This window comes from Pongo pygmaeus, chromosome 15, assembly GCF_028885625.2.
Source record: "Pongo pygmaeus isolate AG05252 chromosome 15, NHGRI_mPonPyg2-v2.0_pri, whole genome shotgun sequence".
Taxonomy (NCBI): Eukaryota; Metazoa; Chordata; class Mammalia; order Primates; family Hominidae; genus Pongo; species Pongo pygmaeus.
In genome coordinates this window covers 48,989,982-49,015,440 of record NC_072388.2, presented here as the reverse complement: position 1 = coordinate 49,015,440, position 25,459 = coordinate 48,989,982, and the positions used below count along the sequence as shown (strand labels likewise).

General features: G+C 41.2%; 3 protein-coding genes across 28 annotated transcripts in view; 2 read left to right on the top strand and 1 right to left on the bottom strand.

Annotated features, from left to right (window-relative positions):
* CDKL1 (cyclin dependent kinase like 1) overlaps positions 1 to 7,565 on the top strand; it is a 67,671-nt gene extending 60,106 nt beyond the window's left edge. For all 10 annotated transcript variants that reach the window (XM_063651210.1, XM_063651214.1, XM_054447638.2 and 7 more), the window contains exons 8-10: positions 2,513 to 2,569; positions 4,718 to 4,888; positions 6,973 to 7,565. In XM_063651210.1, coding sequence (XP_063507280.1) covers positions 2,513 to 2,569; positions 4,718 to 4,888; positions 6,973 to 7,080 — 336 coding nt within the window. In that variant the 3' untranslated portion in view covers positions 7,081 to 7,565. The remainder of the gene's footprint in view (positions 1 to 2,512; positions 2,570 to 4,717; positions 4,889 to 6,972) is intronic.
* On the bottom strand, positions 160 to 24,800 carry DMAC2L (distal membrane arm assembly component 2 like). Of its 16 annotated transcripts, none has more exons than XM_054447642.2 (7): positions 22,668 to 22,807; positions 22,432 to 22,467; positions 15,827 to 16,086; positions 15,609 to 15,720; positions 14,478 to 14,686; positions 13,082 to 13,253; positions 6,763 to 11,585 (listed from the first exon to the last, which is right to left on the bottom strand). In XM_054447642.2, exons 4-7 carry the CDS (start codon positions 15,713 to 15,715, stop codon positions 11,471 to 11,473), a joined length of 603 nt encoding a protein of 200 aa, XP_054303617.1. In that variant the 5' UTR covers positions 15,716 to 15,720; positions 15,827 to 16,086; positions 22,432 to 22,467; positions 22,668 to 22,807; the 3' UTR covers positions 6,763 to 11,470. The 16 variants fall into 16 exon arrangements, 15 of the variants coding, with proteins under 15 accessions (XP_054303615.1, XP_063507286.1, XP_054303625.1 ...); XM_054447646.2 differs by having other exon boundaries at positions 15,827 to 15,892; XM_054447640.2 differs by lacking the exons at positions 6,763 to 11,585; positions 15,827 to 16,086; positions 22,432 to 22,467 and adding exons at positions 160 to 1,708; positions 24,685 to 24,746 and having other exon boundaries at positions 22,668 to 22,820.
* Positions 24,447 to 25,459, top strand: part of L2HGDH (L-2-hydroxyglutarate dehydrogenase) — a 68,070-nt gene continuing 67,057 nt past the window's right edge. Inside the window, exon 1 of one of the 2 annotated variants that reach the window (XM_054447631.2) lies at positions 24,447 to 25,058. In XM_054447631.2, the coding sequence (XP_054303606.1) occupies positions 24,919 to 25,058 (140 nt within the window). In that variant the 5' untranslated portion in view covers positions 24,447 to 24,918. The remainder of the gene's footprint in view (positions 25,059 to 25,459) is intronic. The other variant, XM_054447633.2, reaches the window with a different exon arrangement.

Sequence of the window (25,459 nt, the reverse complement as noted above, 5' to 3'; positions counted from 1 at the left end):
TAGTCCCAGTTACTTGGGAGGCTGAGGTGGGAAGACGACTTGACCTTGGGAGGTGGAGGTTGCAGTGAGCTGAGATCACGTCACTACACTCCAGCCTGGGCAACAGGGCCAGATTCTGTCTCAATACAAAAACAAAAACAAAACAAACAAAAAAACCAGTATGTATAATTTGACGAAGTTTTAATAAAAATGTAATATGCACATAATGCATATATACATATATTTACATATATAAATACAAAATAATATGACAACATCTGGGAAATCACAAAGCTTTTTTTTTACATTTGTGAAATAAATGGCTGCATAGATATATATCAAAATACTAATAGTGGATATCTCTTTTGGGTGGGATTTTGGGGTAACTTTATGATTTTTTATATTTTTGAATATCTTCTAATGAGCCTGTATTGTAATCACAAACATTTCAGAGCATAATTAAGGTTTGTGAAATCTTGAGTTTCTACTGTCTGAGGAAGGTATCTTAAAAATGAAACTAACGCTCCAGTTGCTCACTAAACCCTTCAGTTTCCAGATGGAAGTTCTCTCTCTACCACTTGTGTTTTGTTTGTTCCCTAACCTCTTGGCTTGTCCCACAATGAAGGTTTCTGCTTCTCCACTGCCTCTTCCTCCTGCAGCACTAGCATTCAAAGTGGGTCTTGCTGGGATGGAGGGGCAGGAATGACACCTGACATATGGGAGGTGACCCATCTGGCTTCCTTGTGATCTGGACATTCCCAGTTCTGCACTAAATATCCCTGGTGATTTCCTGTTCACTTGTCTGTTGGTAAAGCCTCAGAAATAACCCAGGTTTCATAAAAGCTTCCCATGGTTTCCCAGAGATTGTCCTGCAGATTTCCTGTTGACAGAAACACAGGAAGAGGCAGTGCGGGGGCTGCACTGGTTGAACATCTGTGCCCCAGTCCCTCTGCCTGTCAGTAACCTGACAGAGGGAGGCCTGCTTGCTTCTGGGGCTGTGAAACTGGCTCACAGGATGGGCTCCAGCGTATCACAAGCAACCAGTCGGCCTCATCCAGACATTGTTGCTGAGACAGCAGAGCTCGATGATATAGCAATGGCACGTCAAACCCCAGTGATGCTCAGATTCAACCGACAGAAAGAATGAGAAATATTTGAAGCTATGGAGCATGAGTGGAAGTATGAGGGTGCAACAGGGGCTACTGTCAAAGGCTAATACAAATCTACTTTAGGATTTTTTTTCTCCTGTTGAACAGAGGGAACTCTAAAACAGAGGCTCTTCTCTCCTACTCTTATCAATGATTAGTATGTGTACAATCCAGAATTGGTTCCTGGGAGCTGGTTGCCTGTCCAAAATAATACTGTACTGTGAAAGCTGGCCACAGCACCAGGACTGTTTGATTAGATGAGCCTGGCCAGTCACTCCAGCCGGCAGCTCACACACTGCCACTTTTATACACACAATGCACTGCAGTCATTTATTTTGCTCAGCTTGGCTGGCTCTTATTTTCTCAGCCTCTCTGCTCAATTAGCCTTTGTCAGTGGTATGTCTCTTTAACTGGCCTGTTTGTCTGCCTGACATTCGGCATTCCTCCCATTTATAGTGTTATTCCTGATTGTCTCCAGCACGTGACTGGAGCAAAATCGCCTTATATGGCCAAAAGGAGATTGATGAATGCCCCACAGGAGACTCTTTTAAACAGCAGGCTGAGAAGGGAAGCAGCAGGCCCTAGTGGGAGGAGAAAACAGTGTTTATTCCAGAAAATCAAGAAGCATCTGTTCACCTGGGTAGGGGGAAAACATCTATTTTGCAGCTCCCTTTATATAATTAGAATTAGAGCTGCCTTTTTTTTTTTTTTTTTTGAGACAGGGTCTTGCTCTGTCCCCCATGCTGGAGTGCAGTGGCACATTTATGGCTTACTGCAGCCTCAATCTCCCAAACCCACGCCATCCTCCCACCTTAGCCTCCCAAGTAGCTGGTACTAGAGGCGCACACCACCACCCCCGGCTAGTTTTTTGGTATTTTTTTTTTATAGAGACAGGGTTTCATCATGTTGCCCAGGCTGGTCTCAAATTCCTGGGCTCAAGCCATCAGACTTGGCCTCCCTGAGTGGATTTATAGGCATGAGCCACCACACCCAGTCAGCTACCTTTTTATAAATGACACTATAAATGCCAAAAATGATTCTCAGGAAAGGCAAGTTATATAAATTGAGCACCCCCCCCAAAAAAAACCTGCTCAGAAAGTTTTTTTTCATTAGTATTTTTATTTATAATTTGCTATCTTCGTTTGTATCAGTGCAGGAAGTTAAGGGAGTGGTTAGGAAGCAAATTTGGAAAAGCAATTGGGAGGTGGGGAGAGAAAGCTTGTGAAAAAGGCAAAGGGAGATTGTTTTAGGCAGGAGGTTGGGTGGGCAAAGGGTGGAGGAGATGAGGAAGGTGCCAGGAAAATGTTTCTATCAAAAGATTTAATTTGAGGAAACCTTAATTTGAATACATGCTGTAAATTAAAAACCTCTTTTCTTTTCAACAGGAACCACTTGAATTAAAATTCCCAAACATCTCTTATCCTGCCCTGGGGCTCCTAAAGGTAAAAATCATGGCTTCCAACAGACCAGGAAGCACACAGCAGTTGTCATCATTGGGGAATCTGAACTACTTATGTCTATCCATGCAATGAAAAGTGTTCCTTTTAGAATTCTCCTGGCTGGGCAGTGGCTCACACCTGTAATCCTAGCACTTTGGGAGGCCGAGGCAGGCGGATCACTTGAGGTCAGGAGTTCAAAACCAGCCTGGTCAACATGGTGAAACCATCTCTACTAAAAAAAAAATTAGTCAGGTGTGGTGGCACTCGCCTGTAATCCCAGCTACTCGGGAGGGTGAGGCAGAAGAATTGCTTGAGCCTGGGAGGCAGAGGTTGCAGTGAGTTGAGATTGTGCCACTGCACTCAAGCTTGGGTGACAGAGCAAGACTCCATCTCAAAAAAAAAAAGAAAAAATTCTCCTTGGAAAAGTATATTTTCAATATTTTAAAATGGATCACATTCTATTAAGTGAAAACATTTGCAAGTATTTTCCACTTTAAATAAACCTAACATTATATTTGAAGTCTAAATTTACACAAAACAGAAATTTCAGGGGGGTGGTGATTGTTTTACAAAGAGAACCTTTTCTTCAGAAAATCCTTAGCTGCAGGATCCTTTTAAATAGCTAACTCCCTGGTACATTTGAAGTACATTAAAAAACTTGATATATATATATCTATATATATATATAGATATATATATTTTAGAAATATAGCTCTTATGTAAAATGAGGTATGGTATCAACTAAAATGTTTGCAAGTTACAGTCAATGTCCCACATGGTTTAAAAATTATTTATTTACTGATGTATTAAATAATGAGTTAATATAAATGATAATGTAACTGTTACCTGAAAGGGGTCCCAATCCAGACCCAAGAGAGGGTTCTTGGACCTCTCTTGGGTGCAAGAAAGAATTCAGGGCGTGTCCAGAGTAAAGTGGAAGCAAATTTATTAACAAAGTAAAGGAATAAGAGAATGGCTACCCTATAGGCAGCAGCGCTGTGGGCTGCTCAACTGAGTATACTTATAGTTATTTCTTGATTATATGCTAAACAAGCGGTGGATTATTCATGAGTTTTCCAGGAGAGGAGCAGGGATTTTCTGGAACTGAAGGTTCCTCCCCTTTTTAGACTACTTAGGGTAACTTCTGGGCATTGCTATGGTATTTGTAGACTGTCATGGTGCTGGTGAAAGTGTCTTTTAGCATGCTAACACATTATAATTAGTGTATAATGAGCAGTGAGGACAACCAGACGTCACTTTCATCAACATCTTGGTTTTGGCCAGCTTCTTTACTGCATCCTGTTTTATCATCAGGGTCATTGTGACCTGTATTTTGTGCCGACCTGCTATCTCATCCTGTGAGTAACAATGCCAAACCTCCTGGGAATGCAGCCCAGTAGGTCTCAGCCTTATTTTACCCAGCCCCTATTCAAGATGGAGTTGCTCTGGTTTCAACACCTCTGACATAACCAACAAAAATTAAGTCAATTCCTTGGAGTATGTAGTTGTGAAATTTAATCTATCCAAGAATGAGCTCCATGGCCTACTTAGTTGCAACAAAAATAGTTAAGAATGATGTAATATAAAGGCATGTACATTATGCCTCTCCTTATATACATGATCACATATACTTATAATGCATAAACTATTCCTGGAGGGATACCCCCCACCCAAAAAAAAGAGTAGCTGATTCTAGAAGGGTGAATGGAACACCGAGTGGTGGAGACTTTGCTGTATGCTGTATGAATTGTATTTGTTATCATGTGTAAATATCATTTTTAAAATAAAAACACTAGTTTTTACAAAGTACATGCAAGGGACCAAACTGGCTAAATGGATTACCCCATTTAGCCACTAAGGTAAACTCTAAAAGTATATCTTACTCTCCCAGGGCAGAGTACCAATTGCTTCAAGAACAGAATAAGGTAGAGAAAATGATTTTTCATTACTACTTCTAGAAACTGTTTATTTAATATGTGAGTGCCATTTAGGAATGACTGGAAGGAACTAAAATCATGACTGGTGTGTTTTCCTGCCTTTTCCCCCTTCTTATTGCAACTGAAGAGTTTCATCTTTCAAAGAAGAAAAAAAATGACATTAGTAAGTTAATACAATTTTAAAGAAGTAAGAAGGAATTTTCTGTTCTTTTAGGGCTGTCTCCACATGGACCCTACTGAGAGGCTGACATGTGAACAGCTGTTGCATCACCCATATTTTGAAAACATCAGAGAAATAGAGGATTTGGCAAAAGAACATGACAAACCAACAAGGAAGACCCTAAGAAAGAGCCGAAAGCACCACTGCTTTACAGAAACATCCAAGGTTATAATTTCAAATGATCTCCTACCTGCTACCTGGTACAGAGTTGGAATCTAGACTTGAGGATGGCAGTTGTGGCTTTCAGCTCCAGCATCCTCATTCCAGCACTAGGAGACTGGTCATAGGGTCTATCAACCAGGGCCCCAGGGACATCTGTCTCCTGAAGCCCCCTCTCCCTGAATCCTAAAGGTGCCCTTGTCCTGCTGCTTCCTGATGCCACAAAGGGGCCAGGGTTTCCGGCCTGCATGAGCACAGGTCTCAACAAGGTACATGAGTATGAGTCCAGCTGAGCAGACTTCTTGGGCTTTGGGAAATGAAATCAGATTTTCCCCAGGCAGTTCTGTGTCATCATGTACACCTTCAGTATTAAAACTAACACTCTAGGTTTGTCCAAAAAAGGAGCTGTTTTCCTCCCTGATCCTTTGTCAGAGTTGGCTAGGGCAAATACAGTGATGGTGCTTTTGGTGGTATCAGCTGAATACATTTAACCAGAGAACAGCATCCAAACTGCACACTGGGAGCCTGTGAAGAATCCCGATTGGTATAAAATGGCCTTACATTAAGCATCTTGTGATAAGCCAAAAGCTGTAATAATTTAGAATGAACTGTAGTTGGAACCACAACTGATCCTGGGTAACTTCGGGATCTACCTAGGTACTCCTTAAGCTATACATTATCTTGCCTTAGTCTTTCCCTTTGCAGCTTCCACTGCCCAGCATGCTGAATGGTACCAGGGTGTTGTGTGTGAGGCTGGGAGGAGGGAAAAGTGTGAAAAAGTTCCATGAGGAACAAGTACAGCATGAACTCCAGGGCCCTAATGTAGATCACAGTTAGAAAATTAATAATGTTTTAATTTTATTCTCCATCATATGTGACCCAGGTAGCAAAACAGGCCAGAAACAGACTCCTCCACCCCCACACCAGAATTATTTCTTATCTCAGTATTAGTTTGTATTCAAGAGCAAAAGGTTTTGATGGAAATATTTCTACTTGAAAAAATAGGGAAACTCCACTATTTGGTGTATTGCATTTTTTTGAGACCGAGTCTCACTCTGTCGCTCAGGCTAGAGTGCAGTGGTGTGATCTTGGCTCACTGCAACCTCTGCCTCCCGGGTTCAAGTGAGTCTCCTGCCTCAGCCTCCCCAGTAGCTGGGATTACAGGCACGCGCCAGTATGCCCAACTAATGTCTATATTTTTAGTAGAGACAGGGTTTCGCCATGTTGGCAGGCTGGTCTCGACTCCTGACCTCAGGTGATCCATCCGCCTTGGCCTCCCAAAGTGCTGGGATTACAGGCGTGAGCCACCGCACCCGGCCTGGTGTACTGCTTTTAAATCCTGAAAGAATCAACTGATTTAAAAGTACTAAAAAGTACTTTTCTGAGGCCAATGGCTGAAAAACTTTTTTCTAGAAAGTAAAAGTACTAAAAAGTTCCCTTTTTAGGGATACCGAAGGACATACAGTGCAATACAAAAAATACAGGTGTGTTCTTTCGTTTGACATTGACAATAAATTTAAACATTTTCAGAAAGCTTGAAGGAAGCAGTTTTGTCTTTTTCTTTAGAGATGGGGGTCTTGCTATGTTGCGCAGGCTCTCTCCTGGGCTCAAGGGATGCTCCCACTCAGCCTCCCTTGTAGCTGGAACTACAAGTGTACACTGTGCCATGCTTGATTTGCATTTTTAACTAAGGGAAGAGAGTAAGTAGGCAAATTGCCTAGGTGCTCTGTTTATCAGTTTTCTCTGCTATAAGACAAGGCATTGGCTTAAATGATCCCTAAGATCTCAGCAAGCTCTCAACTCCTATAAATCTATGTTTTCTTCCCAATAATGTTAACATGTAGATTTTCCCCTTTTCATATTCTCTAAATCTTCTTTAATGTGAATGTTTTTCCTTTTTAATATAAACATTTAAAAGGAAAAGCCAAGACCAAATTGAAACATTTAATCCTCTTTCAAGTCCTGGATTGTGTGCAAAAAAAGTATTTCTATACTAAAAAGCTTAATTACCTCTTTTGTGATATATTCTAAATAATGAAAAAAAATGCATGGCACAGTTTTGAACCTAATTCTGTGTTTTGCATTTTTAGTTGCAGTACCTACCCCAGCTAACTGGCAGCAGCATCCTTCCAGCTTTGGATAATAAGAAGTACTACTGTAATACCAAGAAACTTAACTACCGTTTTCCAAACATTTAAAGGAGCTAGGAGACATGATTTTAAAAAAGGAATCAATAGATGCTTTGAAGAAAATAAAACTTATACAGTTGATTGAAAACAATTACAATGTTGAAAACACACCAGGAGAAAACATAAGCAAGAAACTGGGAGGCCAATTGGCAAGATATGAAGGGAAATGCCAGATCCCGTCTTCCATGCTTGATGATGGTGTCCAGAAAAGAAAGAAAAAACCTGTTTGGAGTTGCACTTGCATTTCAGTTTATGTAAGTAGCCGAACTTATGGACAGAATATGAACTGTCCCATACCTCTGGCAAAACCAGATGTATCAAAAAGATTTATGCTTCAGTTGTACCACATGCCACACAAGAAAAATGGACTACAAAATGCCCACATATACTTCCTCGGATCTCTATTGCCTGAGTCCTATCTCCTGCCTCTCAGATTGTTTCAGCATCATATTTAAGATAGTTCTATTTCTTGAAATCAAATGTTTAAAATCCCATTTCCTGCTTGCTCTATTTCTTGATTTTTATATTTTAAAACATTTTGAGGGTAACACTTAGGTTCAAAATATTTAAAAGCATACAAATTATCACAAAAACTTGGTAATTTATATATTTAATTATATGTTTATACATTTCATCGTTACTTTATCAGTAAAGGATACACCTTAGTCACTTTTGCAGGCAAGGTGGATTTACTGTAATCTGTCTACATTTATTCACCCAATTCCCCTTGTAAACAATGGCATGAAGCTCGGCAGCTGATTAACGCAGTCAAAGGGTAGAGCAAGACCTACAGGCTTTGTAGGAACTGAACCTGTCAGCCTGAAAATAATTAGTATTTCATTCTCTCTGGCACAGCCTTTGACCTGGTACATCTATACGCAAACCTGTAATTCAGTGATCTGGGTTTCAGAAGAAATTACTTGTGAGCTTTTACTTGAGTCATGAAAGACATTATGTTGTAAACTGATGTTTTCCCTGAAACATCTTTTTGCACCATGTTTGTATGTGTATGTATGTGTGTGTGTGTGTGTGTGTATATATATATATATGCTATTCTAACAACTAATATATTACACTAAATAGTCCAAAGTATTGAGGACTCACAGCTTTGCACAGTGAGACTGAAAATGATGATCGATCTATCTATCTATCTATCTATCTATCTATCTATCTATCTATCTATCTTGAAACTCCCACCTCAGCCTCCCAAGTAGCTGGAACTACAGGCATGTGCCACTATACTGGCTAATTTTTTTGTATTTTTTGGTAGAGGCAGGGTTTTGCCATGTTCCCCAGGCTGGTCTTGAACTCCTGGGTTCACGTGATCTGAGCGCCTTGGCCTTCCAAAGTGCTGGCATTACAGGCATGAGCCACTGCGCCCGGCCAAAATGACATAATTAGCTTTGATTTGGTCTACTGCTCTTAATCAAAAAGCTTTTTCATCCTTGTCCCCTGGACACAAGGGCAATATGAAGCCTGACGTCTGTTTCTTATAGCTCAACACCATTTCTGGTTGATGTGCTGCCACTATTCCTAGCACTTCTCAGCCATGGTCTTCAAAGTTGTATTTCACTCTATTTTCAAAACATTTCTTCTGTACTCTCATTTTCTTCCTGTTAATTTTCTTCATGATGACATCTGACCCCATTTACTTAAGTAATCCACTGAGGTCTGGTGTCTATTCAATAATTTTGACTACCCTAGGATATCTAATGATATCCTAAGGCTTCCTAATGTATATCATTTCTTGCCTAGACCTGATATGGGTTAAATGCCAGTCCCTGAATTATTCAATTCCTGTTAGACAGCCCTTGATTCAAATGACAAGGAAGAACATCCAGCTTCCGTGAATAGTTAAAAAAAATTTTTTTTTCCTTAACCCAAGAAAATGCACTTGACGGAGGCAGATTACTATAACTGCCTAATAATTCAGCCAATAGTTTTATCAAAAACTATTCAGAATAGAAAAGTAGCTCTAGACTAAATCGTGGTGAATCAGTTGTCTCACCATACAGTAATGAAACAAACCTGAGAAAAAAGGCTTATTTTTTTCTAATGAGTTCCGTTAAATTTATGCTTATGTTCAATTTAACCATATTTATAATGCTTTTATTCGGTATGAAATCTCCACTGTATCACATGAGACTCTTCCACATCCTTTTATTTACTATTTTCTGATTTTTAAAATGACAGTGGCAATTACCATTTATACTATGTGTTATTTGTATAAGCTGTTAAACACACGTTGTTAAACACAACGAAAATTCATTTTTCTACCTGAAAGCTGTATCATAGAAGGTGTTTATTTGAAAATTATTTTCAAGTTTATATTCAACAGCTTAATAATGTTCACACCAGGCTGGACGCGGTGGCTGCCAGCACTTTGGGAGGCCGAGGCGGGTGGATCCTGAGGTTAGGAGTTCAAGACCAGTCTGGCCAAGAGGGTGAAACCCTGTCTCTACTAGAAGTACAAAAATTAGCTGGGCGTGGTGGTGGACGCCTGTAATCCCAGCTACCTGGGAGGCTGAGGCAGAGAACTGCTTGAACCCGGGAGGCAGAGGTTGCAATGAACTGAGATCACACCACTGCACTCCAACCTGGGCAACAGAGTGAGAGTCTGTCTCAAAAAAAAAAAAAGTTCAAACACACAGAAATCTATAAACAAGCTGGCATACAAGAGTAATAGAATCAGGGTCATTTCTCATAGGTAACAATGAAGACCTGTTTTATCTATTTTTGACTTTTTTTTGAGACAGGGTCTTAATCTGTTGCCCAGGCTGGAGTGCAGTGGTGCCAACATGGCTCACTGCGGCCTCGACTTCCCGGGCTCAACTGATCCTCCTACCTCAGACTCCTGAGTAGTTGGGACTACAGGCATGTGCCACTACACCCAGCTATTTATTTTTTATTTTTTAATTTTTTGGTAGAGACAGGGTTTTGCCATGTTGCCCAGGCTCATCCTGAACTCCTGGGCTCAAATGATCTGCCTGCCTTGGCCTTCAAAAGTGCTGGGATTACAGGCTAGCCTTTTTTTTTTTTTTTTTTTTTAAAGAGACAGGATCTCCCTCTTTCACCCAGGCTATACCAGGCTGGTGTGCAGTGGCCGTGATCATAGCTTACTGCAGCCTTAAACTCCTGAGCTCAAGCAATCCTACCACCTCAACCTCCCAAGTATCTGAGATTACAGGTATGCGCCACCATGCCTGCCTAATTTTTAAAATTTTTTATAGAGATGGGGTCTCGCTGTATTGCCCAAATTGGTCTCAAACTCCTGGTCTCAAGTGATCCTCCCACCTCAGCCTCCCAAAGCACTGGGATTACAGGCATGAGCCACGGCCTGTGCAATGTTAGGCCTAAAGCAATGTTAGGTTTTAAGAAAAACCTAAGCATAGCCCACTGGTTTTTATTGTTTCCTTTATTATATTGCAATCTGCAAAACTATTTGTATTCAGCCAAGTATCTATGTCCAGTTTTAATAAAATAGTAGCCTAAGCTTACAAAATAGACAAATTAAGCAGCAACGGTTGATTCTGAGAAAGTCTGTATGCTATCAAGAACACAAGGATGCAGGATCATGGGAAATGCATGCAAATCCTGTTGAAGCAATGCATGCTTCAACAACCACTGACCACTTTGCATAATTGACTCCATCAATGAATCTGTAATTTAGCTTCTAATTTTTCATAATTGTGCATTTATGGTAGTATGCTTCACTAACTTTAAAGTTAAATGTAAATTACTATTATAATAAAAACATCTGTTGTACAAATAACTTTAAAGGATTCTAAATAAATATCTATATCAAGAGATACCTATAGATTTACATATTAAATAAATATATTAGAATTAAAATGTTATCTAGTTTACATTTTTTTCTTTTTTCTTTTTTTTTTTTTGAGACAGTCTCGCTCTGTCACCCAGGCTGGAGTGCAGTGGCGCAATCTCGGGTCCCTGCAACCTCCACCTCCCAAGTCAAGTGATTCTCCTGCCTCAGCCTCCAGAGTAGCTGGGATTAAAGGCATGCACCATCACATCCAGCTAATTTTGTTTTTTTAGTAGAGATAGGGTTTCACCATGATGGCCATGGTTGGTCTCGAACTCCTGACCTCAGGTGATCTGCCCGCTTTGGCCTCCCAAAGTGCTAGGATTACAGGCATGAGCCACCGTGCCCAGCTGCACTTTTCTTAAAATGAATTAATGTATATAAATTCTCACTTTCAACTTAGTAACATTAGTGAGTCACGTCTGGATATTTATTTTCTACATATGATGCACTCTCCACTTCTAAAATGTCATATTATGGCATCCTTATAATTCTACTGATGACTATATAATATTAGTTGATGTTCAGAATCAACAGTTTCAAATGATCCTTTATACTGAAATAAGACACATTATTTTACTTCAATTGTAATTTTAGTTCCAGAGAAGGCAGTGCTGTCTTAAAGGCTTGGACAAGATTTTCTTTTTCTCTTACTCCAGGAAGATCACTTAACAACAAATATTTGAGGTTTCTGCAAATAAAGAAAAAAGTCACTTCAATTTGGCCAAGAGCATTAAAAATAAACTCAATTTACTGACTTAAAGAAAGAAAATTATGTAGAAAATGAATCTATATCACCCTATGCCTTCAAAATTACTTTTAGAGCGGTAGCCTTAGAGATGAAATTCATGCCAGGAAGTAACACAGACTTTGGGTTACGTCAATATTTCTAGCTGAATCATTCTAAATAAAATGTATATTTATAATGATGTAGATATCCTTTGCATGTGAAACATGAAATGTGAATCTCAACCCCAAAAGGGGAAAAACTGCGAAAATTCTTAAAGATATTAGAGTTTCTACTAAAAGATGAAGCTTTGAAGCTTCAAGTAATGTAAGAGATGAACAGTCTAGTACTTTTGGTCCTAATGTTTAAAATTTCTTAAACTTCCTGTGATACTGAGGTTACTGGCAGATCCATTATATATTAAAGCAGAACTACATTAATTAGATTCATAATTTGAATGTTGAGATCTCTAACATAGGGATTTGATTAAACAAACTTCTAGGCCAGGCACGGTGGCTCACGCCTGTAATCCCAGCACTTTGGGAGGCCGAGGCGGGCAGATCATGAGTTCAGGAGTTTGAGACCAGCTTGGCCAACATGGTGAAACCCCCGTCTCTACTGAAAATATAAAAATTAGCCGGGCGTGGTGGTGGGCGCCTGTAATCCCAGCTACTCAGGAAGCTGAGGCAGGAGAATCGCTTGAACCCAGGAAGTGGAAGTTGTAGTGACCCAAGATTGTGCCATTGCACTCCAACCTGGGCAACAAAAGCAAGACTCCATCTCAAAAAAACAAACAAACAAAAAAACTTCTATTCTTTTTTCATCACGCTGATGAGACTCAGAATCTTACAAATTTTAGAATTACACATTCCTTGCTAGTATTATCTGTTTTTGCATTTGGGATTAGGTGACTTGCTCCAGGCCATGGCATGGGTCTGGTTGGTGGCACAAGAGGATGTAGAACAGCTTTCCTAACCAGTGGATGCATGCTTTTGATGATTATTACAGTGTCAGGCAGTGTTCTAGGCTCTAGAGACAGAAAGTTAATTATTTCAAGGTTTTTTTCCCCCTCAAGCAAAATAATTACATGGTAAAATGCTAATAGGTATACACCAAATGTCTTGAAAATATCAAAACCATAGGAGAAATTGCTTTTAAAAAAAAGGAGAGAAAGCATAATCGTTGATGCTTACTGAGGGCTTACTGTGACAGGCACCATGCTAGGTGCTTAATGTAGATTTAATTTTTAAAAATATACTCTATAAAAAATTCAATAAAACATTAATGTATTAAGGTTGATCATTTTAGCTGTTTTAAAGTATTACAGATGAAAGTGAGGTCATTTTTTAAAATTATACTTTTCAGAACGAAAAAAAGACACCACCCCTCACAGTCAATTAAATTCTAACTATTCACCTTAACAGCATTATCAAGTTTCCACTTTGGCTTTGATCATCTACCTTAAATGAAGCAAAGCAATGATGCCTTTGTCTGTGATATTCCCACAGGATATTATTTCCATTTCCAATATGGTTTTTTGTAAATTTTCAAGTTGACTAAGTCTCAGCAAACAGTCATCCTCGATATAATGACACTTGCACAGCCTTATTTTTTCAACATGCTCTAGGCCCTCTGGGGAGAAAAAGTACAGATTAAGCATCTGCTTTACCACTAAGATGACAAACTGTCCTGGTTTGCCCAGGACTGACTTGGTTTTAGGACTGAAAGTCCTATGTCCTGGGAAACCTCTTAGTCCCATGAAAACTGGAATGACTGCTCACCCTATTTACCATATAAGGAATTCACTATAGAGCTTGTGCTGATGGACAGGACCATTCCACAGTCAGATGCCCACACAGTGGAGGAAAGAAATGCCCACATAGGGCCAGGCCCAGTGGCTCACACCTGTAATCCCAGCACTTTGGGAGGCTGAGGCGGGTGGATCACCTGAGGTCAGGAATTCAAGACTAGCCTGGCCAAAACGGCAAAACCTTGTCTCTACTAAAAATAGAAAAATTAGCCTGACGTGGTAGTGCACGCCTGTAGTCCCAGCTACTTGTGAGGCTGAGGCAGGAGAATCAGTTGAACCCAGGAGGTAGAGGTTGCAGTGAGCCAAGATCGCGCCACTGCACTCTAGCCTTGGCGACAGAGTGAGACTCTGTCTCAAAAAAAAAAAAAAAAACCAAAAAAAAAAAGATGCCAGGCACAGTGGCTCACGCCTGTAATCCCAGCACTTTGGCAGGCAGATCACGAGGTCAGGAGATCGAGACCATCCTGGCTAACACGGTGAAACCCCATCTCTACTAAAAATACAAAAACAAAATTAACCGGGCATGGTGGCGGGCGCCTATAGTCCCAGCTACTCAGGAGGCTGAGGCAAGAGAATGGCGTGAACCCGGGAGGCAGAGCTGGCAGTGAGCCGAGATTACGCCACTGCACTCCAGCCTGGGCGACAGAGCGAGACTCTGTCTCAAAAAAAAAAAAAAAAGAAAGAAAAAAAAAAAAGCCCACGTAAGCAGCAGCTGTGTGGATATAATTATTCCTGCATTATTGAGGGCTTCTCAATGACAGAAGTTTGACAAAGATAGTTTGACAAACAAGGCCCTGGATTTTAAGTCAATAAACCAAAGACTAGAGACATATAGAAACAAGCTTAGTGAGAGGAGGAAAGAGAGGAAGGTGTCTGTAACCTCAGTTTACTTTGAAAATAAATATCAAACACAGGAAGAAACAAACTTGACTATACTGAAATGGGCAAAAAGGACAAACCTATGACTATAATTGTGAGTCAACTGCAACAAAATGGTCACTGTGAATCATCTGCATTTTCTATTAGCAAAATGATAGGGTAGTTACCCATGTGATCAAATCCAATGCTCATGATACAAGAGTCGGTGGCATCGATCGCCTGAATCTTGTATTTGTCCAGAGGGCCTGTTGGAAGGTGGTTGTAGTCCTTCTGCCACCTCTCCTGGCCATGGTAGCGCACCATGGCCCCACAGCGCAGCAACCACTCGGATGCCGCCCTGTCAGGGCCAACATCCCTGATGCGATCATAATCCACCCTGTTGGCAAGAGAAAAAAAGCAGTTTGCTTTTACAATAATCACTAGCTTGTTAACTATATTAACTGACATAAACAATACAGAATGCAACAAATTTTCATTTCAAGTGACTGAGGAGGAAGATAAATGTATTAGTGAGATCCATGCAAAAAAAACAAAACAAAAAAAAAAACTGTAGTCTACTAACGTTTTTAGTTTTGTTTTTGTTTCCAGGTGAACATTGTCAAGGCGTATTATTTTTATATGAATTTATCAGACACAACTTTTCATTGATTCACATATAGTAGAGTGCTTGACACCAGAGATACTTAGTAACTATTCTATGAATGACTATACTTGGTTAGAATTTGTATTAATAACAAAAGATTAAAGAGAAAATAATTCTGAATCTGTGTTCAAATTAATCTAATTAAGTGATATTTACTAATTTCTATATATGCTTTTTTCTCTAGCTAGTGATCATAATGCTGTATTAAGTAATTAAAAGGTTAGTTTCAACAGTTTCAAAATGACATTTCTAAGTGTTCCACCCACTAATTTTTTGAAAACCCGAGTTACTTTGATAGAATTCAAAAGGTTAACTACATTCCTTTAAAAAGCCATAAAAATAAAATACTTTAAAATTATATTTAGTAAGTTTTTCTGATTATAAAATGTTTATTTTAGAAAACTTGAAATGTATCAAAAGGACAAGTAAGAAAAATCACTGAAATTCTGAAACAGCCACAATTAATATTTTGTAATATATTTTTCTGGTGTTTTTTCCATGTTTGTGTGGGTTTTGTTTGTAAACAAAATTAGGATCACACTGCACAAATTGTTAAAATAACATTTGAAATATGAGAAATAGCCAAATGAGCTATTGGGAACTTATTTAGCTGTAACCATCTCCACATTTCTTCACTTTATTTAGAGTAACTTACTTATTAAACACTGCATTCAACCAGCCCCAGAAGTATCTGGAGTCACATGACCATGGGAGTTTCTTTACGCCACACAACTGCTGGGAAATTTTTCCAAACAGCATCATTTGATCTAGACACACAAAACAGTACTTACATTAGATCATCATCAGAGTCCCATACATATAGCAACTTACTTCAAAGTCAATGCTCTTGTACTGATAAAGCTGATGACTCACTTGTCACTCAACAATTACTGAGCAAGTCACTCCTGTTTCTTGTTCTTGGGGTTTTTTATTTGTTTGCTGCAAAAAAATGAGGGGTTGGACTGGATGGTGTCTAAGGTTCCTTCCGGCTTGAACGTTAAGTTCCACTGTTGAAACCTCAATTGGAGTCTGTCTGTTGTACTGCCATCTAGTGTCCATTCAGGCGCTGTAGCTATGAATTTGCTGAAGCTGGCTCTATTCCCCATCTATATTTCCAGCATCAAAATGACACACTAAAATCACCGAAAGAGCAACGTGTCAAGGTTAAGATGCTTGCATCCAGGAAAGAAGAGGAGACATGAAAATAGATCTACCTATGACAAGGCTGCAAGTGGTGTTACCAGAGCAGTGTAAACAAAAAAACTGTTTTAAGGGCAGCTGGGAAAGACTGGGCAAGTAACTTCACCTCTCTGACCTCTGGTTTTCTCATTTGTAAAATGAGATGATTTGCTTAATTTCCAGCTGTCAAAATGTATAACCATAATTTGAGAAAGTGATTCCTGGAGTAGGTTTCGATTTGATTTACCTCAATTCAAGTTTCCCTAGTAGTGTGCTAGGTGTGTGCAGGGGACTGGGTGTGGCAGGGAGGTGGGGATGGGGAGACAAAGATAAATGAAACATGGTGTTTGCTTTGAGCATCTGACAATTTAATGCAGGATGAAGTGGGCTAAGACACGTTACCAAGTAGTTAAAATAAGTGACAGAACTTGATAAATGCCTCAAAAGAGTTAAAATAAGGACAGAAAGGATTTCAACAAACAAAGGTGCCAGGAAAAATTATGCCAGATTATTAGCTGAAGCAGAAACATTTAAGGCATGTTATTTTCAGTTTCACTAGCACATGTGAGTCATGAGAAGAGGCAGGCAACTTGCACAGTCAGGTCATGAAGTGTTTTGCATGCTCAGCCAGGGAATTTGGGCTGTATTCTGTAGGTGGCAGGGAGTCACCGAGGTTTCTGAACAAACCACTGGCCTCTGGGAGGCCGAGGCAGGCAGATCACGAGGTCAGGATATCGAGACCATCCTGGCTAACACGGTGAAATCCTGTCTCTACTAAAAATACAAAAAAAAATTAGCCAGGCATGGTGGCATGCGCCTGTAGTCCCAGCTACTCGGGAGGCTGAGGCAGGAGAATCGCTTGAACCCGGGAGGCAGAGATTGCAGTGAGCTGAGATTGCACCACACTGCACTCCAGCCTGGGCAACAGAGCGATACTCCATCTCAAAAATAAATAAATAAATAAATAAAATAGAACAAAGCATTAGCACTATTACAGTTGTGCTTCAAGAAATTTACACAGCAGCATCAAGATTCAGGGTCAACAGAATGGGACAGCCAGTCAGCAAGGGCTTCAATCACAGGAGGCCATACGAAAGGGCCTAGTTGGGGAAGGATGGGAATGACATTACAGTTAGTTCCATATGACTCAGTTAAGTGAGATGTAGGGGCAAGGACTAGAGGAGTTGAAAATGACACCAAGTTTTGGCCCTGGGTCACTGGTAGTAGGATGGTGATGCCACTAAAAGAAATCACATCAGGAGAACAGGGTTATAGGTTCAGATTTTTTTCTTTTAGTTTTTCATAATCTACATACTAAGTGTTAGCAGGATTTCTAAGTGCAAGTGACCAACAAATCACTGGAATCAGAGGTCACAAAATGTTAAAGCTGTAAGGAATTTAGATCACCTGGATGAAATCTCTCATTTAGAGGTGAGGAAACTGAAGCCCTGATATTAAGTAACTTCCTGACACCCTAAATCCTTTCTGAAACAAGGTGGGGTATTAATAAATGCATGTGTTTAAAGGGACTTGCTCAATGTTTCATGACTAATTGGTGGTAGTGTTGAAACCTGAACCCAGTTCTCTACCAGCCCGGGGTCCTTTCCTCAATCATTACATGGTCTGGAATTCAAGAGAAAGAAGAGGACTAGAAAGATGCCTGAGAGGGAAACACCTTAGAGCTGAGGAAGTGATTGAGGATGCTGAGGCCGTGGAACAGTGAGAGATGTGAACTGAAGACAGAACCAACTACCCTTTTCATCCCTTTTCCACCATAGCCGTCTTCATTACTGCAAGCCTCTGCTCCACTACCTCTTATCATGTTCTCAACCCCTTCCAGCTTTTTGTTAAAGCTCTCTCTGCCTGTGCCCACCTCGAATAACTCTGTTAGTTGTCAATCTTATTTACAAATATGGGCTTTCCCAGCTTCTACTCAGGCTGTTTTCTCTTAGCCTCCCTCCCCCATCACCATCAACCTGTGGAAATCCCACCCAACCTCAAGACTTTACTCAAATGCCATGTCCATTCATTCATTCACTCAAAAAATGTTTATTGAATGTCTGCTATACTTAGTGCAAAGGCAACAATGGTAAGACAAAACAAACAAAAACAAGAACAAAGGAGAAAGAGACACACAGAAAGACAAGGTTCCTGACCTCATAGAACATATAATTTAATAAAGACAGATAACATATAAAGAGATAAATAACACCCAACGTGGTTGGATAATAGAGGTGTGAACAAATGCCATGAGAATCTAGAGAAGGGAGTGAGAAGAAGGCCTTCAGACTAGAGGTGTCTTTTGAAATGGGTCTTAATGATTAAGAGTTTTCAGTTAGTCTAGAAGCAGAAGCAGAATATGAAAAAAAAAATTCCCGTTAGAACGAAAAAAGAGTATGCAAAGTAAAAGAAAGAACAAGGATGGCATCTTATTCATTTCCATTTTTCTCAGCATAATGCAAAAGTTTAATAAATATTTGTTTATTAATAGTCTTCAATGGTTGACATGTTTCCATGGAGAAAGGTAAAACCAGTTAAACTGTTATTAAGCAGGTGAATTAGAGTGGTCTTTGAAAACTGAATATTTTTGCTTGATTCATTTTGGCCCATCTTATAATTTAGCTTAAACGAAAGGCCAAATTTACTTTGGCTGTAATCTCTAAAAACACAAGATATTAGATTTAAAATGTTTTAAACATAAAAATTAAATTTATATTTGGCAATAGAGGTAACAAAAATTGGTAGGTTTTTACATTTCAACTGCAACTTTGCTAATGATTTTGCAAATTATTCCTACTTGAGTCCAAACAGTTGCCTTTGGGAACGCTTTCTATAGGGAAAGAGGAGACCTCTACTGGTAAGTTAGTGAATCTAGCTCTAATAAATTAAAAGAACCCAGTTAAACGCAAATTAGGAAATAATCACTACTAAATTACTGCTGCCATAGATAATCCACCATGATTGAGTTTCATACCAGGGATGCACAAATGGCTTAACATACACAAGTCAATAAATGTTATATACCACATAAACACAATTAAAAACAAAAATCACATGATCATCTCAACAGATGCAGAAAAAGCATTTGACAAAATCCAGCATCCCTTTGTGATTAAAACTCTCCGCAAAATTGGCATTAAAGGGACATACCTCAAAGTAATAAATGCCATCTATGACAAACCCACAGCCAACATAATATGAATGGGGAAAGTTTAAAGCATTCCCTCCAAGAACTGGAAGAAGATAAGGATGCCAACTCTCACCACCCCCCTCCCTTTTTTTTTTTTTTGGAGATAGTGTTTCACTCTTGTTGCCCAGACTGGAGTACAATGGCACGACCTCAGCTCACTGCAACCTCTGCCTCCTGGGTTCAAGCGATTGTCCTGCCTCAGCCTTCCGAGTAGCTGGGATTACAGGTGCCCACCACCACGTCCGGCTAATTTTTTGTATTTTTAGTTAAGATGGAGTTTCACCATGTTGGCCAGGCTGGTCTTGAACTCCTGATCTCAGGTGATCCACCCGCCTTGGCCTCCCAAAGTGCTGGGATTACAGGTGTGAGCCGCAGCACCCAGCCCCACTCTCATCACTTCTATTCAACATAGTACTGGAAGTCCTAGCCAGAGCAATCAGACAAGAGAAAGAAATAAAAGGCATCCAAATCGGTAAAGAGGAAGTCAAACTGTTGCTATTTGCTAATGATATGATTGTATACCTAGAAAACCCTGAAGACTCCTCCAAAAAGCTCCTAGAACCAATAAATGAATTCAGCAAAGTTTTAGGATACAAAATTAATGAAAAAATTAGTACCTTTCCTATACACCAACAGTGACCAAGCTGAGAATCAAATCAAGAACTCAACCCCTTTTATAATAGCTGCAAAAAAAAATACTTAGGAATATGCCTAACCAAGGAGGTGAAAGACCTCTAAAAGGAAAACTACAAAACACTGCTGAAAGAAATAATAGACGACACAAACAAATGGAAACACATCCCATGCTCATGGATGGGTAGAGTCAACATTGTGAAAATGATCATACTGCCAAAAGCAATCTACAAATTGCTTCGAGTTCACTGCAGATTCTGGATATTAGTCTTCCCATCAATATAATTCCCATAAAAATACCATCATTCTTCAGAGAACTAGAAAAAACAATCCTAAAATTCGTATAGAACCAAAAAAGAGCCCACATAGCCAAAGCAAGACTAAGCAAAAAGATAAATCTGGAGGCACGACATTACCTGATTTCAAGCTATACTATAAGGCCATAGTCACCAAAACAGCATGGTACTGGTATAAAAATAGGCACATACACCAACGGAACAGAACAGAGAACCTAGAAAGAAACCCAAATACTTATAGCCAACTGATCTTCAACAAAACAAACATACATATAAAGTGGGGAAAGGACACCCTATTCAACACATGGTACTGGGATAATTGGCAAGCCACATGTAGGAGAATGAAACTGGATACTCATCTCTCATCTTATACAAAAATCAACTCAAGATGGATCAGGGACTTAAATCTAAGACCTGAAACTATAAAAATTCTAGAAGATAACATCAGAAAAACCCTTCTAGACATTGGCTTAGGCAAGGGTTTCATGACCAAGAACCCAAAAGCAAATGCAATAAAAACAAAGATAAATAGTTGGGACTTAATTAAACTAAAGAGCTTTTGCGTGGCAAAAGGAACAGTCAGCAAAGTAAACAGACAACCCACATAGTGGGAGAAAATCTTCACAATCTATACATGTGACAGAAGACTAATATCTAGAATCTACATGAACTCAAACAAATTAGCAGAAAAAATTCCATCAAAAAGTGGGCTAAGGACATGAAAACAATTCTCAAAAGAAGATATATGAATGGCCAAGAAACATACGAAAAAATGCTCAACATCACTAATGATCAGGAAAATGCAAATCAAAACCACAATGTGATACCACCTTACTCCCGCAAGAATGGCCATAATCAAAAAATAAAAAAAAAAATAGATATTGGCGTGGATATGGTGAAAAGGGAACACTTCTACACTGCTAGTGGGAATGTAAACTAGTACAACCACTATGGAAAACAGTGTGGAGATTCCTTAAATAACTAAAATTAGAACTACCATTTGATCCAGCAATTCCACTACTGGGTAGCTACCCAGAGGAAAGGAAGTCATTATACAAAAAGATACTTGCACATGCATGTTTATAGCAGCACAATTTGCAACTGCAAAAATGTGGAACCAACCCAAATGCCCATCAATCAATGAGTGGCTAAAGAAGCCGTGGTATATATATATGATGGAATACTAGTCAGCTCACTGCAACCTCCGCCTCCCAGGTTCAAGTGATTCCCCTGCCTCAGCCTCCCAAGTAGCTGGGATTACAGGCATGTGCCACCATGCCTGGCTAATTTTTTGCATTTTAGTAGAGATGGGGTTTCACCATGTTGACAAAGATGGTCTCAATGTCCTGACCTCGTGATCCACCTGCCTTGGCCTCCCAAACTGCTGGGATTATAGGTGTGAACCACCGTGCCTGGCCTGGAGTTTATTATTCTGAGTGAAGTAACTCAGGAATGGAAAACCAAACATCGTATGTTCTTACTCAAAAGTGGGAGCTAAGCTATGAGGATGCAAAGGCATAAGAATGACATAACAGGCTGGGCACAGTGGCTCATGCCTGTAATCCCAGCACTTTGGGAGGCCGAGGCAGGTGGATCACGAGGCCAGGAGATCGAGACCATCCTGGCTAACAACAGTGAAACCCTGTCTCTACTAAAAATATAAAAAATTAGCCGGGCATAGTGGCGGGCGCCTATAGTCCCAGCTACACAGGAGGCTGAAGCAGGAGAATGGCGTGAACCCAGGAGGCAGAGCTTGCAGTGAGCTAAGATCGTGCCACTGCACTCCAGCCTGGGCGACAGAGCGAGACTCTGTCTCAAAAAAACAAATAAGCAAATAAATAAAAAAGAATGACACAATAGGCTGGGTGCAGTGGCTCACGCCTGTAATCCCAACACTCTGGGAGGCTGAGGCAGGCGGATCACTTGAGGTCGGAGTTCAAGACCAGCCCGGCCAACATGGCAAAACCGCATCTCTACTAAAAATATGAGAGTTTGCCGGGCGTGGTGGCATGTGCCTATAGTCCCAGCTACTCAGGAGGCTGAGGCAGGAGAATTGCTTGAGACCAGGAGGCAGAGGCCGCAGTGAGTTGAGATTGCACCACTGCACTCCAGCCTGGGCAACAGAGCATAACCCTGTCTCAAAAATAAAAATAAAAAATAAAAAATAAACATGTACTTACCATATGACCCAGCAATTGTACTCTTGGGCACTTATCCTAGAGAAACAAAAACAGGTTTGCACAAAAGGCTGTACACTCATGTTCACAGCTGCTTGATTTACAATAGCTAAAAACTAGAAACAACTCAAATGTCCTTCAGTGAGTGAACAGTTGAATATACTTGTATTAGTCCATTTTCACACTGCTGATAAAGACATACCAGAGACCGAGAAGAAAAAGAGGTTTAATGGACTTACAGTTCCACATGGCTGGGGAGGCCTCACAATCATGGTGGAAGGCAAGGAGGAGCAAGTCACATCTTACATGGATGGCAGCATGCAAAGAAAGAACTTGTGCAGGGAAACCTCCCGTTTTTAAAACCATCACATCTTGTGAAGCTCATTCACTATCTGGAAAACAGCACAGGAAGGACCTGCCTCCATAATTCAATCACCTCCCACCCGGCTCCTCCCACAACACATGGGAATTGTGAGTTACAATTCAAGATGAGATTTGGGTGGGGACACAGCCAAACCATATCAATACTATAGTACATCTACATTATGGAATGCCACTCAGTAATACAAAGGAAGGAACTACTGATACATGTAACAGTTTGGATGTATCTCAAGGGAGTATGCTGAATGAAAAAGAGTCAATAAAAGTTACATACTGTATAATTACAATAATTACATTTATGTAACATTCTTGATATAACAAAATTTTAGAAACAGATTATAGATTGGGTGGGGCTGCAAAGGTAAGTTGCGGTTATAAAAGGGCAACTGGAGGGACCCTTGTGGTGATGGACCTAGGCTGTACCTTGACTGTGGTGGTGGATACAAGAATCTACACACCTGATAACCATATAGAACTAAATATACACAGAGAACACTAACACAAAATGAGGAATCTGAATGAGATCAATGGATTGTGTGAATGTCAATTACCTGGTTGTGATATGGTACTAGTTTTGCAAGATGCTACCACTGGGAAGACTGGGTAAAGGGTACATAGAATCCCTATTCTTACAATTGCATGGGAATCCACAATTACCTCACAAAGTTGAATAACCATCTCTTTTTTTCATCTGTGATGGAACAAGCAGGCAATATTCTACATTGTTTTAACAAATAAAACAAACTATGTACCACTGTTCTGGTGGTAAAACCCTTTAACCATAATAAATGCCATCACGTAGCAAATGCTTCCCTGTGCTAAACACCTGATGACCTTATCTCGTGTAATCCGCTCAACGGCCCTAAGACTAGGGAGACATTGCTATCATTCCCAGTTCACAGAGAAGGGTCTGAGGCAAAGAGGTGATTTCCTGGAGCTACCTGACCAAAGACTGGAACCAAGATTCTAAGAGGCACACGAAGTCCTTCTGGTAATAAATTTGTATAATTCTATTTGTTATGTTCAGCTGTCTTAACCCTAAAAATTAAAAACTGCCATCAAGCATACAGAATGAGTGTTAGCAACACTGGCACGGTAATAATTTTAAAGAGTTAGAAGGTCCTTTAGAGATTACACAGCCCATCGCCCTCATTTTTACAGAAAGGGAATCAGGTGAAGTGACCTGCACAGGTGAGTCGCTGCTCAGAGACCGCACAGCACATTTAAAACTGTATCTCGGTTCGGTACTCAAGAAAAGGACACAGACTGATAAATGGTGGCAAAAACCGAGCTGTCTGGTTCTTCCGGTACCCAGTGCCGGGTCCAGTACAGAGCAGGCGCTCGATAGTTACAAGACGAATCAATGACTGAATGAATAGCACCGCCAGTAGCCCCATAAAAGAAGTCCAGAAGACTGCGGGCTGTCAGTCTTCGCTGTGACACAGAGCCTCCGTGAGGAGCGAGGACTAGGGCCGGACAGGGAGCGCCCTTCTAGTGGACGCTCGACTCGGCTGGAGCCGGGATGGAGACGGTGCGTGCCCAGGCCCTCCGTCTACCGTGGGCCGCGTGCTGGGCCGAGCGAGGACGGGGCGGGAGCGGGGCGGGATGGGGAGGGGGCGGGGAGAGGGCGGGGCCGAAGCCAAGCCGGAAGCCGAGCCGGAAGAAAGAAGCCGCTGGGCCCGCCCAAACAAGAATTTCCACCGTAATTCCGCCCAGAGTTTCTCCCACGGCCCCAGGTCCGCATGGCGGTGAAAGTCGAAGACGCGCGACCTAAAGGGCCAGGTTTTCAGTCAGCCCAGCGTTGGCGACGGGTTAGGGCGGAACACAACCACCACCCTAGTCCCGCCAGGCTCGGGGCCTAGCTTTTCTACTCACAGCGTCGGAGGGAGGGAGGGAGCGAGCCAGCGTCCCCGCATCTGCGGCACCCTGGCCCGCCCTTCGCCCTCCGACGCGCGCGCCTATTGGCCACCGCAGCCCCTCCCACATGGAGCGAAGGCGCGCACTTCATTGGCCCCTGCGTGAGGGGCGGGGCTAAAGAACGCGGGTCCTCGGCCGTGGAGGGTCGAGTGGCGGCTTTTGAGCGCTGAGGGAGGGGAGCGTGTGTAGGTGATGGTGCCAGCGCTGCGTTATTTGGTTGGTGCCTGCGGACGGGCCCGCGGGGGTTTCGCCGGGGACTTCCCTGGGGCGTCCGGGTTGGCGTCTGGGAGGCCAAGACCGCTGTGTGGAGGTAGCCGCAGCGCCAGCACCAGGTGAGTGGCCGCTGGTCCTCCCCGCCTCCTGCGCTGCTGCCCCTCGCAGAGGCACCTGGTGGTGGACCTGCGCCCCTGTTCCTATTTCCCTGTCCCGGGGTGAGAGCAGGTTGGGGTCTTGTGGCACTCCAACCTCGGATCCCAGGAGCTACCAACCTGCAGGTTCATTCGTTGTATTTAGGGCCGGAGGAAAGGCAGTGTATAGAGTAGAGGTCAGGAGTAGCTCTGGCTTTGAACAACCCGTCCACTTTCTGTTGAACTCTGGGTTAACCTCCTTAAAGGCTTAGTTGTGAATGGGACCTTAGTCTCTCCTGTAGGTGGACATTTGAAGGATAAAAGGACCTAGCACACAGTATAAGCAATCAAATATGCTGTTTATAAGCTGGAGTCTTTGGCGTTGC